At 43.9% G+C, this 21,214-nt stretch overlaps 1 protein-coding gene across 16 annotated transcripts in view; it reads right to left on the minus strand.

Annotated features, from left to right (window-relative positions):
- LOC123993754 (neuroblast differentiation-associated protein AHNAK-like) overlaps positions 1-21,214 on the minus strand; it is a 45,742-nt gene that overhangs the window by 8,223 nt on the left and 16,305 nt on the right. For 9 of the 16 annotated variants that reach the window (XM_046296222.1, XM_046296221.1, XM_046296220.1 and 6 more), the window contains exons 2-6: positions 20,889-20,940; positions 11,127-11,186; positions 10,676-10,833; positions 10,238-10,467; positions 288-9,789 (exon numbers count right to left, since the gene is read on the minus strand). In XM_046296222.1, coding sequence (XP_046152178.1) covers positions 288-9,789; positions 10,238-10,467; positions 10,676-10,832 — 9,889 coding nt within the window. In that variant the 5' untranslated portion in view covers position 10,833; positions 11,127-11,186; positions 20,889-20,940. Of the gene's footprint in view, positions 1-173; positions 9,790-10,237; positions 10,468-10,675; positions 10,834-11,126; positions 11,187-20,884; positions 20,941-21,214 lie in introns of all 16 variants that reach the window. The other 7 variants (XM_046296215.1, XM_046296212.1, XM_046296213.1 and 4 more) reach the window with 7 other exon arrangements.

Consider the following 21,214-nt stretch of genomic DNA (forward strand, 5'->3'; position numbering starts at 1 on the left):
TTTCAGGTTGAAGTCCATGTCAGGCATTGAGATGTTTGGTCCTGATATTGATGGCATCTTGAATTTCGGCCCTTTGATTTTACCATCTGGACCTTCAATGTCTACGTTTGAACCTTTGATGTCTCCTTCGATCTTGGGGACTGAAACATTCACGTCTCCTTTCACCTTTGGACCTTTCAGGTTGAAGTCCACATCAGGCATAGAGATCTTTGGTCCAGATATTGATGGCATCTTGAATTTCGGCCCTTTGATTTTACCATCTGGACCTTCAATGTCAATTTCTGGACCTTCAATGTCAATGTCGCCTTTAGGTAGATTGACATCAAAATCTCCCTCAACTTTGGGTCCTTTGATTCCAAACGAAGGCATCTTCATCTTTGGCATCTTAAATCCTCCTGAACCTTCAATGTCAACATCTGGACCTTCAATGTCTACTTTGGGTGCTTTGAGGTTTCCTGAGATATCCAGATCTCCCTTCACCTTTGGACCTTTCAGGTTGAAGTCCACATCAGGCATCGAGATCTTTGGTCCAGATATTGATGGCATCTTGAATTTCGGCCCTTTGATTTTACCATCTGCACCTTCAATGTCTACGTTTGGACCTTTGATGTCTCCCTCGATCTTGGGGACTGAAACATTCACATCTCCTTTCATCTTTGGACCTTTCAGGTTGAAGTCCATGTCAGGCATTGAGATGTTTGGTCCTGATATTGATGGCATCTTGAATTTCGGCCCTTTGATTTTACCATCTGGACCTGCAATGTCAATTTCTGGACCTTCAATGTCAATGTCGCCTTTAGGTAGATTGACATCAAAATCTCCCTCAACTTTGGGTAATTTGATTCCAAATGAGGGCATCTTCATCTTCGGCATCTTAAATCCTCCTGAACCTTCAATGTCAACATCTGGACCTTCTATGTCTACTTTGGGTGCTTTGAGGTTTCCTGACAGATCCAGATCTCCCTTCATCTTTGGACCTTTCAGGTTGAAGTCCATGTCAGGCATTGAGATGTTTGGTCCTGATATTGATGGCATCTTGAACTTCGGCCCTTTGATTTTACCATCTGGGCCTTCAATGTCTACGTTTGGAGCTTTGATGTCTCCTTCGATCTTGGGGACTGAAACATTCACATCTCCTTTCACCTTTGGACCTTTCAGGTTGAAGTCCACATCAGGCATAGAGATCTTTGGTCCTGATATTGATGGCATCTTGTTTTTTGGTCCCTTGATTTTGCCATCAGGACTTTCAATGTCAACATGAGGACCTTTAATATCGACATTGGGTCCCTTGAAGTCAATGTCAGCTTTAGGAAGATTAATATCTACTTCTGGCATCTCTACCTTCGGGCTTTTGAATCCAAATTTAGGCATTTTGAATTTGGATCCTTTGACCTTAGGGCTGTTAGCCCCAATGTCAAGGTCAAGGTCTGGAACACTACCTTTCGGTGCTTTGATATTGATATCTGCTTTTGCTAGCTTTACATCAACCTCAGGAGACTTGACTTTGGGCCCTTTGAATCCAAACTTTGGCATTTTGAACTTAGACTTCTTTGGTGCAATGTCTGGACTCTCTACTGAGATATCCAATCCTTCAAATTCAGATTTGGGTGTACTCATTTCTCCCTCAACTCCCCCTTTGAACTTTGGCCCTTTGAGACTGAAATCAACATCAGGCATTGACATTTTGGGGCCAGTCATAGACGGCATCTTCATCTTTGGCATTTTAATTCCTCCTGATCCTTCAAAGTCAACATCTGGACCTTCAATGTCTACTTTCGGTGATTTGATGTCTCCTTTTATCTTTGGCACTGACACATCCACATCTCCCTTCAGCTTGGGACCTTTCAGATTGAAGTCCACATCGGGCATTGAGATCTTTGGTCCTGATATTGATGGACCTTTAATGTCAACTTTGGGAGCCTTGATGTCAATGTCAGCTTTTGGTAGGTTGACATCAATATCTGGACCCTCCAATTTAGATCCTTTGATTCCAAACGAAGGCATCTTCATCTTTGGCATCTTAAATCCTCCTGATCCTTCAATGTCAACATCTGGACCTTCAACGTCTACTTTGGGTGCTTTGAAGTCTCCTGACATGCCCAAATCTCCCTTCACCTTTGGACCTTTTAGATTGAAGTCCACATCGGGCATTGAGATCTTTGGTCCTGATATTGATGGACCTTTAATGTCAACTTTGGGAGCCTTGATGTCAATGTCAGCTTTTGGTAGTTTGACATCAACATCTCCGTCAACTTTGGACCCTTTGATTCCAAATGAGGGCATCTTTACCTTTGGCATCTTAAATCCTCCTGAACCTTCAATGTCAACATCTGGACCTTCAATGTCTACTTTGGGTGCTTTGAGGTCCCCTGACAAACCCAAATCTCCCTTCACCTTTGGACCTTTCAGGTTGAAGTCCACATCGGGCATTGAGATCTTTGGTCCTGATATTGATGGACCTTTAATGTCAACTTTGGGAGCTTTGATGTCAATGTCAGCTTTTGGTAGGTTGACATCAATATCTGGACCCTCCAAATTAGATCCTTTGATTCCAAATGAGGGCATCTTCACCTTTGGCATCTTAAATCCTCCTAATCCTTCAACGTCAACATCTGGACCTTTAACGTCTACTTTGGGTGCTTTGAGGTCCCCTGACAAACCCAAATCTCCCTTCACCTTTGGGCCTTTTAGATTGAAGTCCACATCGGGCATTGAGATCTTTGGTCCTGATATTGATGGACCTTTAATGTCAACTTTGGGAGCCTTGATGTCTCCTTCTAGCTTTGGCACTGACACATCTACATCTCCCTTCACCTTTGGACCTTTCAGATTGATGTCCATATCAGGCATTGAGACCTTTGGGCCTGACATTGATGGCATCGTGAATTTTGGACCCTTGATTTTCCCATCAGGGCCTTCGAAGTCAAGTTCTGGACCTTTGATGTTAACATTAGGTCCCTTGATGTCAATGTCACCTTTAGGTAGTTTGACATCAACTTCTCCCTCAACTTTGGACCCTTTGATTCCAAATGATGGCATCTTCATCTTTGGCATCTTAAATCCTCCTGAACCTTCAATGTCAACATCTGGACCTTCGATGTCTACTTTGGGTGCTTTGAGGTCCCCTGACAAACCCAAATCTCCCTTCACCTTTGGTCCTTTCAGGTTGAAGTCCACATCGGGCATTGAGATCTTTGGTCCTGATATTGATGGACTTTTAATGTCAACTTTGGGAGCCTTGATGTCAATGTCAGCTTTTGGTAGGTTGACATCAATATCTGGACCCTCCAATTTAGATCCTTTGATTCCAAATGAGGGCATCTTCATCTTTGGCATCTTAAATCCTCCTGATCCTTCAATGTCAACATCTGGACCTTCAACGTCTACTTTGGGTGCTTTGAAGTCTCCTGACATGCCCAAATCTCCCTTCACCTTTGGACCTTTTAGATTGAAGTCCACATCGGGCATTGAGATCTTTGGTCCTGATATTGATGGACCTTTAATGTCAACTTTGGGAGCCTTGATGTCAATGTCAGCTTTTGGTAGTTTGACATCAACATCTCCGTCAACTTTGGACCCTTTGATTCCAAATGAGGGCATCTTTACCTTTGGCATCTTAAATCCTCCTGAACCTTCAATGTCAACATCTGGACCTTCAATGTCTACTTTGGGTGCTTTGAGGTCCCCTGACAAACCCAAATCTCCCTTCACCTTTGGACCTTTCAGGTTGAAGTCCACATCGGGCATTGAGATCTTTGGTCCTGATATTGATGGACCTTTAATGTCAACTTTGGGAGCTTTGATGTCAATGTCAGCTTTTGGTAGGTTGACATCAATATCTGGACCCTCCAAATTAGATCCTTTGATTCCAAATGAGGGCATCTTCACCTTTGGCATCTTAAATCCTCCTAATCCTTCAACGTCAACATCTGGACCTTTAACGTCTACTTTGGGTGCTTTGAGGTCCCCTGACAAACCCAAATCTCCCTTCACCTTTGGGCCTTTTAGATTGAAGTCCACATCGGGCATTGAGATCTTTGGTCCTGATATTGATGGACCTTTAATGTCAACTTTGGGAGCCTTGATGTCAATGTCAGCTTTTGGTAGGTTGACATCAATATCTCCGTCAACTTTGGACCCTTTGATTCCAAATGAGGGCATCTTTACCTTTGGCATCTTAAATCCTCCTGAACCTTCAATGTCAACATCTGGACCTTCAATGTCTACTTTGGGTGCTTTGAGGTCCCCTGACAAACCCAAATCTCCCTTCACTTTTGGACCTTTCAGGTTGAAGTCCACATCGGGCATTGAGATCTTTGGTCCTGATATTGATGGACCTTTAATGTCAACTTTGGGAGCTTTGATGTCAATGTCAGCTTTTGGTAGGTTGACATCAATATCTGGACCCTCCAAATTAGATCCTTTGATTCCAAATGAGGGCATCTTCATCTTTGGCATCTTAAATCCTCCTAATCCTTCAACGTCAACATCTGGACCTTTAACGTCTACTTTGGGTGCTTTGAGGTCCCCTGACAAACCCAAATCTCCCTTCACCTTTGGGCCTTTTAGATTGAAGTCCACATCGGGCATTGAGATCTTTGGTCCTGATATTGATGGACCTTTAATGTCAACTTTGGGAGCCTTGATGTCTCCTTCTAGCTTTGGCACTGACACATCTACATCTCCCTTCACCTTTGGACCTTTCAGATTGATGTCCATATCAGGCATTGAGACCTTTGGGCCTGACATTGATGGCATTGTGAATTTTGGACCCTTGATTTTCCCATCAGGGCCTTCGAAGTCAAGTTCTGGACCTTTGATGTTAACATTAGGTCCCTTGATGTCAATGTCACCTTTAGGTAGTTTGACATCAACTTCTCCCTCAACTTTGGACCCTTTGATTCCAAATGAGGGCATCTTCACCTTTGGCATCTTAAATCCTCCTGAACCTTCAATGTCAACATCTGGACCTTCAATGTCTACTTTGGGTGCTTTAAGGTCCCCTGACAAACTCAAATCTCCCTTCACCTTTGGGCCTTTCAGGTTGAAGTCCACATCGGGCATTGAGATCTTTGGTCCTGATATTGATGGACCTTTAATGTCAACTTTGGGAGCTTTGATGTCAATGTCAGCTTTTGGTAGGTTGACATCAATATCTGGACCCTCCAATTTAGACCCTTTGATTCCAAATGAGGGCATCTTCATCTTTGGCATCTTAAATCCTCCTGATCCTTCAATGTCAACATCTGGACCTTCAATGTCTACTTTGGGTGCTTTGAAGTCTCCTGACATGCCCAAATCTCCCTTCACCTTTGGGCCTTTCAGGTTGAAGTCCACATCGGGCATTGAGATCTTTGGTCCTGATATTAATGGACCTTTAATGTCAACTTTGGGAGCCTTGATGTCAATGTCAGCTTTTGGTAGTTTGACATCAACATCTCCGTCAACTTTGGACCCTTTGATTCCAAATGAGGGCATCTTTACCTTTGGCATCTTAAATCCTCCTGAACCTTCAATGTCAACATCTGGACCTTCAATGTCTACTTTGGGTGCTTTAAGGTCCCCTGACAAACTCAAATCTCCCTTCACCTTTGGGCCTTTCAGGTTGAAGTCCACATCGGGCATTGAGATCTTTGGTCCTGATATTGATGGACCTTTAATGTCAACTTTGGGAGCTTTGATGTCAATGTCAGCTTTTGGTAGGTTGACATCAATATCTGGACCCTCCAAATTAGATCCTTTGATTCCAAATGAGGGCATCTTCACCTTTGGCATCTTAAATCCTCCTGATCCTTCAACGTCAACATCTGGACCTTTAACGTCTACTTTGGGTGCTTTGAGGTCCCCTGACAAACCCAAATCTCCCTTCACCTTTGGGCCTTTTAGATTGAAGTCCACATCGGGCATTGAGATCTTTGGTCCTGATATTGATGGACCTTTAATGTCAACTTTGGGAGCCTTGATGTCTCCTTCTAGCTTTGGCACTGACACATCTACATCTCCCTTCACCTTTGGACCTTTCAGATTGATGTCCATATCAGGCATTGAGACCTTTGGGCCTGACATTGATGGCATCGTGAATTTTGGACCCTTGATTTTCCCATCAGGGCCTTCGAAGTCAAGTTCTGGACCTTTGATGTTAACATTAGGTCCCTTGATGTCAATGTCACCTTTAGGTAGTTTGACATCAACTTCTCCCTCAACTTTGGACCCTTTGATTCCAAATGATGGCATCTTCATCTTTGGCATCTTAAATCCTCCTGAACCTCCAATGTCAACATCTGGACATTCGATGTCTACTTTGGGTGCTTTGAGGTCCCCTGACAAACCCAAATCTCCCTTCACCTTTGGTCCTTTCATGTTGAAGTCCACATCTGGCATTGAGATCTTTGGTCCTGATATTGATGGACTTTTAATGTCAACTTTGGGAGCCTTGATGTCAATGTCAGCTTTTGGTAGGTTGACATCAATATCTGGACCCTCCAATTTAGATCCTTTGATTCCAAATGAGGGCATCTTCACCTTTGGCATCTTAAATCCTCCTGAACCTCCAATGTCAACATCTGGACCTTCAACGTCTACTTTGGGTGCTTTGAAGTCTCCTGACATGCCCAAATCTCCCTTCACCTTTGGACCTTTTAGATTGAAGTCCACATCGGGCATTGAGATATTTGGTCCTGATATTGATGGACCTTTAATGTCAACTTTGGGAGCCTTGATGTCAATGTCAGCTTTTGGTAGGTTGACATGAATATCTCCGTCAACTTTGGACCCTTTGATTCCAAATGAGGGCATCTTTACCTTTGGCATCTTAAATCCTCCTGAACCTTCAATGTCAACATCTGGACCTTCAATGTCTACTTTGGGTGCTTTGAGGTCCCCTGACAAACCCAAATCTCCCTTCACTTTTGGACCTTTCAGGTTGAAGTCCACATCGGGCATTGAGATCTTTGGTCCTGATATTGATGGACCTTTAATGTCAACTTTGGGAGCTTTGATGTCAATGTCAGCTTTTGGTAGGTTGACATCAATATCTGGACCCTCCAAATTAGATCCTTTGATTCCAAATGAGGGCATCTTCATCTTTGGCATCTTAAATCCTCCTAATCCTTCAACGTCAACATCTGGACCTTTAACGTCTACTTTGGGTGCTTTGAGGTCCCCTGACAAACCCAAATCTCCCTTCACCTTTGGGCCTTTTAGATTGAAGTCCACATCGGGCATTGAGATCTTTGGTCCTGATATTGATGGACCTTTAATGTCAACTTTGGGAGCCTTGATGTCAATGTCAGCTTTTGGTAGTTTGACATCAACTTCTCCCTCAACTTTGGACCCTTTGATTCCAAATGATGGCATCTTCATCTTTGGCATCTTAAATCCTCCTGAACCTCCAATGTCAACATCTGGACCTTCAATGTCTACTTTGGGTGCTTTGAGGTCCCCTGACAAACCCAAATCTCCCTTCACCTTTGGGCCTTTCAGGTTGAAGTCCACATCGGGAATTGAGATATTTGGTCCTGATATTGATGGACCTTTAATGTCAACTTTGGGAGCCTTGATGTCAATGTCACCTTTAGGTAGTTTGACATCAACTTCCCCCTCAACTTTGGACCCTTTGATTCCAAATGATGGCATCTTCATCTTTGGCATCTTAAATCCTCCTGAACCTTCAATGTCAACATCTGGACCTTCAATGTCTACTTTGGGTGCTTTGAGGTCTCCTGACAAACTCAAATCTCCCTTCACCTTTGGGCCTTTTAGATTGAAGTCCACATCGGGCATTGAGATCTTTGGTCCTGATATTGATGGACCTTTAATGTCAACTTTGGGAGCCTTGATGTCTCCTTCTAGCTTTGGCACTGACACATCTACATCTCCCTTCACCTTTGGACCTTTCAGATTGATGTCCATATCAGGCATTGAGACCTTTGGGCCTGACATTGATGGCATTGTGAATTTTGGACCCTTGATTTTCCCATCAGGGCCTTCGAAGTCAAGTTCTGGACCTTTGATGTTAACATTAGGTCCCTTGATGTCAATGTCACCTTTAGGTAGTTTGACATCAACTTCCCCCTCAACTTTGGACCCTTTGATTCCAAATGAGGGTATTTTCATCTTCGGCAACTTAAATCCTCCTGAACCTTCAATGTCAACATCTGGACCTTCAATGTCTACTTTGGGTGCTTTGACGTCTCCTGACATACTCAAATCTCCCTTCACCTTTGAGCCTTTCAGATTGAAGTCCACATCGGGCATTGAGATCTTTGGTCCTGATATTGATGGACCTTTAATGTCAACTTTGGGAGCCTTGATGTCAATGTCAGCTTTTGGTAGTTTGACATCAATATCTGGACCCTCCAATTTAGATCCTTTGATTCCAAATGAGGGCATCTTCATCTTTGGCATCTTAAATCCTCCTGAACCTTCAATGTCAACATCTGGACCTTCAATGTCTACTTTGGGAGCTCTGATGTCAATGTCAGTTTTTGGTAGGTTGACATCGATCCCAGGACCCTCAAGTCCGGCTCCTCTGACTCCAAATGATGGTATCTTTTCTTTGGGTATCTTGAATCCGCCTTCTGGACCTTCTATATCAACACCTGAACCTTTAATGTCTACTTTGGGTCCTTTGATGGCAACACCACCTATCGTCTTTCCTCCTTTCATATTCCTAGATGCGCCTGATAAATCTACATCTACCCCAGGTACCGAAACATCTACACTACCCTTGACCTTCCGTAGTTTAACATCTCCATCGCTTTCTGCACCTCCAGTGTTCAGTCCAAATGATGGCATTTTGATGCCACCTTTCAGTTTGCTTTCCATTGTTGTTTCTTTTACAGACATTTTCACTGAGCCAGACTCCTTCATGCCTGTATTGATGTCAAGTGTTGGCACTCTTATGTCTGTTGATATCTTGCCCCCATTCAAGCCTGTATCAATGCCTGGCATGTTGGGTAAGGAAACCCCACCCTGGTTGCCTCTGGAGAGACCTACGCTCCCAGACCCTCTCACCTGTTGATCACTAATGGTTATTCCAGGTACTGAACCTCCAACCCTACCCTGCCAGTCTGCACTGCCTCTACCAGGCAAATGAACGTCTACTCCTCTCACCTCCCCTTTACCCATTGATATGGAGCTGGATGAAATATTTGTTGTTTTTCCAGGTGCCGTGACATTGACTGATCCTGCCTGGTAGTCAGCTGAGTCACCTGAAACCTGAACGCCCCCCTGCTCCCCCTGCTCACCCCCTCTATAGAGGCCAAACTCCCGCTGACCCTTCGCCCCAGGCATCCCAAAGCTAGATCCTTTGAATCTGATCCCTGCTGCTCCTCCATCTCCGCCCTCTATCTCCCTCGTTACAGTGGTGGTCTTCACCCCTCCAGTGCTCCAGTGCTTCTCAGAAGAGCTAGTTACATCCGGCCCAGTGAAGGAAACACCATCACCTCCTAGTTCAAAATCACCCCCCTCCAATCCACCTCCTATACCTGAAGAGCTTCCGCTTCCGTGTAAAACTCGGATTTGAGACGAGCTGCCCCCTCCTGACTGCTCGTACCGTTGCCCTTTAAACTCTGGGCTGGTTAGATCACGCTGCTCGTCCACGCCCTCTGGCATGTCCACGGTGTAGGTAGTGATGCGACGGGTGATGGTGGTGATCGTGCTGCCGTCGGTGCTGGTGCTGCTGTGACGCTCCGTACGGACGTCCACGCCCTCCGCCAGATCCTCAGACTTCAGCCGGGGCTTAATCTTCTTGGAATATATTCTCTTGTAATCTTCATCATCCCCACTCTGTTCTCATCAAAAGAAGGTGAAATCAGTAATTCATGAATTTATTATATTTAGGTAATAATATGTTGCTATAAGTTATTAACATTCTATATGGAATTTAGTCTATTTGAGAAGAGTTATTGATCATTTGAGACAAGTCTGAATTCAAGAAGTCAGTGTTCACCAAGGATGAGGTCAATTCCATTTCAATTCCAATGAATTCAGAAAGTTAACCTAATTCTAATTACAAATATAAATGTTCCTTATTTTAAAACCATTGAAGAGAATGGAAATTCCAGTGTACTTCCTGAATTGACAGTTGAAGTTAAATAGAATTGACCCCAACACTAGTGTTCACGTAAAAGCCATTGAAAAGTTTACAAAAATCCTGTAAAAGTCCAATCTTTGCCGCACCATCACACAAGTAAATACACTTAACATTGCTTGCACAGTAAACATAGCTACACACCAGGATAATGTCTTGGCTTGAGCCTCCAACCCTTCCTCTCCCTTCATACGTCAGAGTTCCCATTGGGGATCGGCAGGGTGACAGAGTGCCCATGGGGGAGCGGCATGGTGACTTGTCCTTGTTCTGTAGTTTCAGTCCAACCTTGTGTTTGTTTAGGGTCTTGAGGAGCTCCGTCGTCTCCTTGGAACTCATGTTGTCAAAATAGATGGTGGCACCCACAATTTGATCACCTTAAAGAGGAAGAAACAAGAGGACATTGATCCGTCGGTCAAAAATCTACTTTGAAAAAAGAAAGGTAGATCAACCAAACGTTACTGTAAATCAACTTACACAAATTATAAGATATCGGGAGATTCAATAACAGTAGAAAACAATTAAGTCGATGTATTATAGAAAATGAATACTGTACATAAGGGCAATTCTAACGCCGGTACATACCCTCATGTACTCTTCCAGTGCGTCCAGCAGGCGACTCCATTTTCACCTCTTTGACATAGATCTCTCCTTCGCCTGACTGCTCAAGGGTCATTCCCTGTTTTTCTGGACCTGACCAGTCAGAGAAGAGCACCTCCCTGGTTTCCTCCTCCTCAGCCATCCTTTAAAAATTAATAATAGACTTAATTTACATAGAGCTTTTCAATACAAGAAGAATCTCAGACACTTTCAAGACCATCAACATTAAGTTAGTTCAAGGGTGGATCTTTACATAGAGAGAGAGAGAGAGAGAGAGAGAGAGAGAGAGAGAGAGAGAGAGAGAGAGAGAGAGAGAGAGAGAGAGAGAGAGAGAGAGAGAGAGAGAGAGAGAGAGAGAGAGAGAGAGAGAGAGAGAGACAGAGAGAGACAGAGAGAGACAGTATTTCTTAAGGTGATTTCTAAGTAGGTGAAATACCTTTGTTTGTTCTTGTCCTCTGTCTATGCTCTGGTGTCGTTTGTTTCTGCCTTGGTTTTCCTGAAAAACAAAACATGACGTAACATAAGTACTGTTGACTCGTGAACTGTAAAAATGAAAACCCTATAAAAATGTGTACCAAACTTAAGGCCCCTGACGTGTTTGCATGTGTATTTGTTTTTACGAAAACCAGGTTCTACCTGTCACTCATTGCATAGTTACAACAAGCTGTTGTTATGTCCAAGATACATGCCACTTCCAAGATACATGCAATGTCCAAGATACATGCCACTTCCAAGATACATGCAATGTCCAAGATACATACCACTTCCAAGATACATGCAATGTCCAAGATACATACAACTACCAAGATATATGCAATGTCCAAGATACATGCCACTTCCAAGATATATGCAATGTCCAAGATACATGCCACTTCCAAGATACATGCAATGTCCAAGATACATACAACTACCAAGATATATGCAATGTCCAAGATACATGCCACTTCCAAGATATATGCAATGTCCAAGATACATGCCACTTCCAAGATACATGCAATGTCCAAGATACATACAACTACCAAGATATATGCAATGTCCAAGATTCATACAACTACCAAGATATATGCAATGACCAAGATACATACAACTACCAAGATATATGCAATGTCCAAGATACATGCCACTTCCAAGATATATGCAATGTCCAAGATACATGCCACTTCCAAGATACATGCAATGTCCAAGATACATACAACTACCAAGATATATGCAATGTCCAAGATACATACAACTACCAAGATATATGCAATGACCAAGATACATACAACTACCAAGATATATGCAATGTCCAAGATACATACAACTACCAAGATATATGCAATGACCAAGATACATACAACTACCAAGATATATGCAATGTCCAAGATACATGCAATGTCCAAGATATATGCAATGTCCAAGATACATGCAATGTCCAAGATACATACAACTACCAAGATATATGCAATGTCCAAGATACATGCAATGTCCAAGATATATGCAATGTCCAAGATACATGCAATGTCCAAGATACATACAACTACCAAGATATATGCAATGTCCAAGATATATGCAATGACCAAGATACATACAACTACCAAGATATATGCAATGTCCAAGATACATACAACTACCAAGATATATATGCAATGACCAAGATACATACAACTACCAAGATATATGCAATGTCCAAGATACATGCAATGTCCAAGATATATGCAATGTCCAAGATACATGCAATGTCCAAGATACATGCAATGTCCAAGATATATGCAATGTCCAAGATACATGCCACTTCCAAGATATATGCAATGTCCAAGATACATGCAATGTCCAAGATATATGCAATGTCCAAGATACATGCAATGTCCAAGATACATGCCACTTCCAAGATATATGCAATGTCCAAGATACATGCAATGTCCAAGATACATGCAATGTCCAAGATACATGCAACTACCAAGATACATGCAATGTCCAAGATACATGCAATGTCCAAGATACATGGGGCGGCAGGGTAGCCTAGTGGTTAGAGCATTGGACTAGTAACTGAAAGGTTCAAATCCCCGAGCTGACAAGGTACAAATCTGTTGTTCTGCCCCTGAACAAAGCAGTTAACCCCACTGTCCCTAGGCTGTCATTGAAATAAGAATGAGTTCTTAGTTAAAAGTGTTGCCTAGTTAAATAAAGGTTTAAAAAATGCAATGGCCAAGATATATGCAATGTCCAATAGATGGTGCTAAAAAACCCTTGATAGGTGAGTAATATTGCCTTGTCCTATAAAAACAGCCAACTCTCAGGTCCCCTCCCTTTCTCCTGTGCGGTGTGGAAATTTGGTTGGAGTTGGACTGAGACCACACCCTGCCCTGAGGAAAGCTGCCTGATCCTGCAGTCTACACCTCCAATGTCCATACTGAGAACAACGGAGCTGTAGCTGCCGTTCTTAAGACATGCACATATGCACACACAAATAAATATACATACTTTTTATTTTTATTTTATTGAACTTGTTTTGTACACATCAGGCCGTATAGAAATAGCTCAGTCAAGGTTAAGAACAAACTGTAATTTCCCATGTTTGATGTAGCGCCCTGGTGTGACTGCTGACAGGATGTAGCGCCCTGGTTTGACTGCTGACAAGACTATTTTCTGTCAACTATTTGTTGTGAAATAGACCTCCACATTTGTACCTATCGTCAATTCTCTGGGCATATTCAGGGTGTGTTCAAGGTTGTGAAAGCACATAAATAAGACTGGATGTATAATTTACAGATAGGGCTTAGTGGGTTCCACCCTTTGATTTCACAGGTTTAGGGAAGCCCCATTTTTTTGTAAATGAACTGTGATGCAACAGACAAAATGATGCTGCATATCCAACCTGGTCTCATAGCCTACACGTAACATAGAAAACGTAAATCCTGGAAACTCAAATTAGCATGATATGTTACGTTTGGTATGGTGACATAAGACAGATGGTTACTGAAGGCAAATGTGAAAAGAGGATGGTTGGTTTGAGTGGATGAGTAGGCAAACGTCTAGCAACCCAAAGGTTGCGTCTTCGAATCTCATCACAGACAATTTTTGCTTATTAGAAACTTTTCAACTACTTACTACATTTTAGTGACTATGCAACTACTTAGCATTTTAGCTAACCCTAACCGTAACCCTTTAGACCTAACCCCTAGTGCTAACATTAGCCAGCTAGCTAACGTTGACCACAACAAATTGGAATTCGTAACATATCATACGTTTCGCAAAATTTGTCAAATGTTGTACTTTTAGCAAATTCGTAACATATTGCACAAATTGCAATTAGTAACATATTGTACAAATGCAATTCATAACATTTCATACGAATTACAATTCGTAACATATCATAAGAAATGGGTAATGGACATCCACAAATTATTACATACCATACAAAATGGAGTCTCTTGGATTTCCGTACGGAGTAATAGGAAATGCTCTGAGATATAAAGCACTTTGACAGGGAGGAACGATCAAAAGTGTGCCACCAACTACAACACAGCAAGAAAGTGGTTTGTTTACATCGTTTACTTGCCAGGGTGAGTGCCTGTCCTGTCCAACACACACATTGGGGACAGATAACCCATTGTTTCGTTAATGTCAACTCCTCCAACATCCCACCACTGTAATTACATAAGCCATGTCTATGCTGTATCAACCTCCACCTACGCAGACAGCGGAGGCCTATGTTACACCATTGCTTTAGATTCTGACGGACAATTACGTCCGTTTTCAAAGGGACCCTAATTCATCAAGAAGACTGTGTAGGGTGCATCCCAAATGTTCCCTAGATAGTGCACTACTTTTGACCAAGATCCAGGGTGCCATTTGACTGTGAAAATAAATGAACCAGTATTCAATGTTCATTCCTGACCTTTATGAAAAGAACGTTCAGATGAATACTGTACAGAAAAACATATTTCTTCAAAAGTTTGCTGACTGATTGTTCTGTACCATGTATAAATAAATAAATAAATAAATAAATATATATATAAATAAATAATATATATATATATATATGCCAAAAGTGTGCAAAGATGTCATCAAGGTAAAGGGTGGCCATTTTGAAGATTCTCAAATATCAAATATACTTTGATTTGTTTAACACTTTTTTTGGTTACTACATGATTCCATATGTGGCGCCAGGTAGCCCAGTGGTTAGAGCGTCGGGCCAGGTAGCCTTGTGGTTAGAGCGTCGGGTCAGGTAGCCTAGTGGTTAGAGCGTCGGGCCAGGTAGCCTAGTGGTTAGAGCGTCGGGCCAGGTAGCCTAGTGGTTAGAGCGTCGGGCCAGGTAGCCTAGTGGTTAGAGCGTCGGGCCAGGTAGCCTAGTGGTTAGAGCGTCGGGCCAGGTAGCCTAGTGGTTAGAGCGTCGGGCCAGGTAGCCTAGTGGTTAGAGCGTCGGGCCAGGTAGCCTAGTGGTTAGAGCGTCGGGCCAGGTAGCCTAGTGGTTAGAGCGTCGGGCCAGGTAGCCTAGTGGTTAGAGCGTCGGGCCAGGTAGCCTAGTGGTTAGAGCGTCGGGCCAGGTAGCCTTGTGGTTAGAGCGTCGGGCCAGGTAGCCTAGTGGTTAGAGCGTCGGGCCAGGTAGCCTAGTGGTTAGAGCGTCGGGCCAGGTAACCCAGTGGTTAGAGCGTCGGGCCAGGTAGCCCAGTGGTTAGAGCGTCGGGCCAGGTAGCCTAGTGGTTAGAGCGTCGGGCCAGGTAGCCTAGTGGTTAGAGCGTCGGGCCAGGTAGCCTAGTGGTTAGAGCGTCGGGCCGGGTAGCCTGGTGGTTAGCTCGTCGGGCCAGGTAGCCTAGTGGTTAGAGCGTCGGGCCAGGTAGCCTAGTGGTTAGAGCGTCGGGCCAGGTAGCCTAGTGGTTAGAGCGTCGGGCCAGGTAGCCTAGTGGTTAGAGCGTCGGGCCAGGTAGCCTAGTGGTTAGCTCGTCGGGCCAGGTAGCCTAGTGGTTAGAGCGTCGGGCCAGGTAGCCTAGTGGTTAGAGCGTCGGGCCAGGTAGCCTAGTGGTTAGAGCGTCGGGCCAGGTAGCCCAAAAGCTGACAAGTAATCCTCCGAAGCTGACAAGGTAAAAATCTGAATTTTTTTTTCAATAAAATGTGTTATTTCATAGCTTCACTATTATTCTACAATGTAAAAATAAAGAAACACCGTTGATTGAGTTGGTGTGTCCAAACTTTTGACTTGTATTCTACCGTAAAAATGTTGGGTATATTTTTTCAAATGTTTTTCTCTTTTTTTTTCTCTGGGAAGTGCCGTAAGTGAGCATTTCACTGTTCGTCTACATTTGCGAAGCATGTGACAAATAACATGTGATTTTATAGAAACGTGGAAACAGACAAGACAGTAGATACAGTATGAGCAATATTTACACCAAAGATGATGCTCTCTCTCTCTCTCTCTCTCTCTCTCTCTCTCTCTCTCTCTCTCTCTCTCTCTCTCTCTCTCTCTCTCTCTCTCTCTCTCTCTCTCTCTCTCTCTCTCTCTCTCTCTCTCTCTCTCTCTCTCTCTCTCTCTCTCTCTCTCTCTCTCTCTCTCTCTCTCTCTCTCTCTCTCTCTCTCTCGCACATGCTTTTGAAATGACATATACCGTAATGTAAGTAATTCTAGATATGAATCAGATCACAGCTATGAGATTCTATTCATATACTGCTGGTACATTAAAACCCAACAACAAGCGCAGCCAGTCCAGCTAAAGGGAGTGACTTTAACAAGGCAACTACGCAGACCTACCGAATCTGCAATGTCAAAGGATGCATCCCAAATGACACCTTATTCCCTACATAGTGCAATACTTTTGACCATGGCCCATCAAAAGCAGTGCACAACATAGGGAATAGGGTGTTATTAATCATCCAATTCCACTCAGGTCAACTGACACTGCTAGCTAGTAATACAATCTAAAACGGATCCGTATCACCATGACACAAATGTATTCTAAGTAAATCAAAAACAGAGAGAGGGTGTGTGTGTGTGTGTGTGTGTGTGTGTGTGTGTGTGTGTGTGTGTGTGTGTGTGTGTGTGTGTGTGTGTGTGTGTGTGTGTGTGTGTGTGTGTGTGTGTGTGTGTGTGTGCGTGCGTGCGTGCGTGCGTGCGTGCGTGCGTGCGTGCGTGCGTGCGTGCGTGCGTGCGTGCGTGCGTGCATGTTTTTCTCAAAGTCAACACGCCATGTTAGAGATCGAACGCGCACACACCACACGTGACACACCTGAGCCCTCCAAAATTGCATTCATGAGAGGAATTAGAAATCATCAAAAAAAAAAAAAAAAAACATAACGTCCCATTTCATGATTTGGCTCTACTACACCGGGATCTGTTGGTCGTCTGACTGTTTCCCCATTCCCCATCCAGAACCTCTGTTTATTATCTATCTATAGTCCCTTTACCTCTACCTACATGTACATATATGTACATACATACATATTACCTCAGTTACCTCAACTAACCGGTGCCCCCTGCACATTGACTCTGTACTGGTACCCCCTGTATATAGCCTCGTTACTGTTGTGTATTTTCCTGTTCCCGCTTCCCTCCCTCTTTTGGAACATAGCTTCATGATCTAGAGAAGTATTTGGGCAGTCCTTGTTCTCACAGTTTTGACATATTCCTGGCAAGGTGTACTGGGAGTGGCAGAGAGAGAATGTGAGGGAGGGATGAATGGGTGGGGGAGAGAGAAACATGAAGAGAGAGAGAGAGAGAGAGAGAGAGAGAGAGAGAGAGAGAGAGAGAGAGAGAGAGAGAGAGAGAGAGAGAGAGAGAGAGAGAGAGAGAGAGAGAGAGAGAGAGAGAGGAGACAGGGGAGGGGAGGGAGGGGTGAGAGAGAGGAAAGAACACAGGGAGGGAAGGAGGGGAGGAGAGGGTGAGAGAGTGGAGAGAACAAATGGATGGGAGGGGTGAGAGCAGGGGGGTGAGAGAGAGGGAGAACATGAGAGGAGGGCCTAACTGTTCCAGGGCCAGTTCCTGTGGAATGTCAGCCTAGAAGTAAACTTGTCATCATGCCAGGGACCTTAAAACCACAGACAGCTGCTTTACAACCTCTGTAGAAAACAGAGAGAGGAGAACTGTTTAAATGTTCCAGTTATTTATTAGTAAATTTAATTTAATATTTCCAGTCTTTCTGTCCATTAACTACACAATGTTATGTTTCTCCCAACTTGCTTTCACTTAGACAATCTCCTCACACTAGAGATCAAATCAAATTGTATTGGTTACATACACATGTTTAGCAGATGTTATTGTGGGTGTAGCAAAATGCTTGTAACGACTGGAAATGAGACAGGGAAGGACAATATAGGAAAGGAGACAAGGAAGGACACTATAGGAAAGGAGACAGGGAAGAGCAATATAGGAAAGGAATGAAATATGAGCAGGAAGTGGAAACAACTGTTAAGTACCATAATCCAACTCTTAACATCAAAGAGACACACAGATCAGGAGGGAAACTATGGTTTGTATAATTGCTGTAATGTAAAGTCACATGACCAGCTGGCTGAGGGGTAAACAACACTGTATTGCTGTAATGTAAAGTCACATGACCAGCTGACTGAGGGGTAAACAACACTGTATTGCTGACATCTTGGAAGTGTAATGCCAGATTCGGTAGGTCTGCGTATTGCTGTAATGTAAAGTCACATGACCAGCTGATTGAGGGGTAAACAACACTGTATTGCTGTAATGTAAAGTCACATGACCAGCTGGCTGAGGGGTAAACAACACTGTATTGCTGTAATGTAAAGTCACATGACCAGCTGTTTGAGGGGTAAACAACACTGTATTGCTGTAATGTAAAGTCACATGACCAGCTGGCTGAGGGGTAAACAACACTGTATTGCTGTAATGTAAAGTCACATGACCAGCTTACTGAGGGGTAAACAACACTGTATTGCTGTAATGTAAAGTCACATGACCAGCTGACTGAGGGGTAAACAACACTGTATTGCTGTAATGTAAAGTCACATGACCAGCTGACTGAGGGGTAAACAACACTGTATTGCTGTAATGTAAAGTCACATGACCAGCTGACTGAGGGGTAAACAACACTGTATTGCTGTAATGTAAAGTCACATGACCAGCTTACTGAGGGGTAAACAACACTGTATTGCTGTAATGTAAAGTCACATGACCAGCTGGCTGAGGGGTAAACAACACTGTATTGCTGTAATGTAAAGTCACATGACCAGCTGATTGAGGGGTAAACAACACTGTATTGCTGTAATGTAAAGTCACATGACCAGCTGATTGAGGAGTAAACAAACAGTGAACAAGACTTGTGTTCATGGAATCATACGACAGACAAGCAGTCATAGAAAGCAGAAACAGCAACAGTCAAACAAACTTATCTTTCTTCCATTTCTATCTCTCTGTGCCTTGAGTGCAAAAAACAAAATCTACTTGTCGAAGGACACACCACACTGGAATCAAATCATTGAGCTCATCGAAATGTGCTCAAGGGAGACATGAAAGTCAATATTTGGGCACAAAAACTGTCAAAGAAGAAAATTGTGGGGAAGGAATGGGAGGGAAGGAAGGACTGGGAAATGGGAGGGAAGGAAGGAAGGAATGGGAAATGGGAGGGAAGGAAGGAATGGGAGGGAAGGAAGGAAGGGATGGGAAATGGGAGGGAAGGAAGGAATGGGAGGGAAGGAATGGGAGGGAAGGAAGGAAGGAATGGGAAATGGGAGGGAAGGAAGGAAGGAAGGAAGGAAGGAATGGGAGGGAAGGAAGGAGGGAATGGGAAATGGGAGGGAAAGGAAGGAATGGGAGGGAAGGAAGGAAGGAATAGGAAATGGGAGGGAAGGAAGGAAGGAATGGGAGGGAAGGAAGGAAGGAATGGGAGGGAAGGAAGGAATGGGAAATGGGAGGGAAGGAAGGAATGGGAGGGAAGGAAGGAATGGGAGGGAAGGAAGGAATGGGAGGGAAGGAAGGAATGGGAGGGAAGGAAGGAATGGGAGGGAAGGAATGGGACGGAAGGAAGGAGTGGGAAATGGGAGGGAAGGTATGGGAGGGAAGGAATGGGAGGGAAGGAATGGGACGGAAGGAAGGAATGGGAAATGGGAGTGAAGGAATGGGAGGGAAGGAATGGGACGGAAGTAAGGAATGGGAAATGGGAGGGAAGGAAGGAATGGGAGGGAAGGAAGGAATGGGAAATGGGAGGGAAGGTATGGGAGGGAAGGAATGGGACGGAAGGAAGGAATGGGAAATGGGAGGGAAGGAATGAATGGGAGGGAAGGAAGGAATGGGAAGGAAGGAATGGGAGGGAAGGAATGGGAGGGAAGGAAGGAATGGGAAATGGGAGGGAAGGTATGGGAGGGAAGGAATGGGAGGGAAGGAATGGGACAGAAGGAAGGAATGGGAAATGGGAGGGAAGGAAAGAATGGGAGGGAAGGAAGGAATGGGAAGGAATGGGAGGGAAGGAATGAATGGGAAATGGGAGGGAAGCAAGGAATGGGAGGGAAGGAATGGGAAATGGGAGGGAAGGAATGGGAAGGGGCTGAGCATCATTCATCATCATTGTGGTTTGCTGTGTAACTGTGCTATGAGAGAAAGCCTGCAGGGAACACGAGGACAGACCACCCGACCAGAAAGCTTCTGGTTTCTGACAATGGCAGCTCCTAACCAGTTAGTTAACCCGCCTCTTTCTGACCACAGAACAATTCTGTATACGCCTGTTTCCTTTCTTCCCTTATTGGCTATATTGTCTACATACTGTTTGACGGGTTGGTATTCCTTAGACTTTGGACACTAAAAATGTATCTTGCCGCAGCTGCTACTACCAACAGTTAAACAGTGTGATCTGGCAGTGCTTGACTTGCCATTTCATATTAAAGGTGGGGGGCTGGACTAAACAGGTGGTCGAGCAATGGCATGGGGGGCAAAGAGGAGGCATACACAGGGTGTCAGATTTCTCCAAGGCAGGCCTTTCACAGCTGAATGGAGACATGACCTTCCAGGTTCAAAGAAGGTTCTGTGACAAACATTCCTAAAGAGGTTCTAGAGTCTGACTTTAGAATCACCAAGGTCTAAATCAACAAAGACAATAGAATGCTGTTGAACAAAACAAAATGACAGCAACAAGATGAACTCTATTATATTTGTGGAGATATTCAGTTTACAGTAACTGATATGTTTTGTGTTGTGTTTAGTCTGTGTCTTGTCGTCAACATCTTGGAGGACTATATCTTTGAATGAAGGACACTTACGTACTTTGGATTGCTGAAGCAAGGCCAAGGGCTCTGTCTCTTTGCTTCCTGTTTGTCTGTTAACAGAGGGACACATGGAGAGAGAAGAGGAATAGGAGTTAATCACATGGATTGATCGACTAGTTAGGTTCATTCTCACGTCCACACACCTCTCTTGCATGTGTTACTCACACAAGAGAGCAACCGACTTCGAGACACTCTTTCATTGATGGCTTTCGGAAAGACATAGAAACAAATGCATTAACTACGCTCGCACTTCTACGCTATTGCTCCAGGGATATCTAGTCTACATGACTACGTAGACACGTCTGCAGTGTGTTGTGATTGCGT

The sequence above is a fragment of the Oncorhynchus gorbuscha genome, linkage group LG13, assembly GCF_021184085.1.
Source record: "Oncorhynchus gorbuscha isolate QuinsamMale2020 ecotype Even-year linkage group LG13, OgorEven_v1.0, whole genome shotgun sequence".
Lineage (NCBI taxonomy): Eukaryota > Metazoa > Chordata > Actinopteri > Salmoniformes > Salmonidae > Oncorhynchus > Oncorhynchus gorbuscha.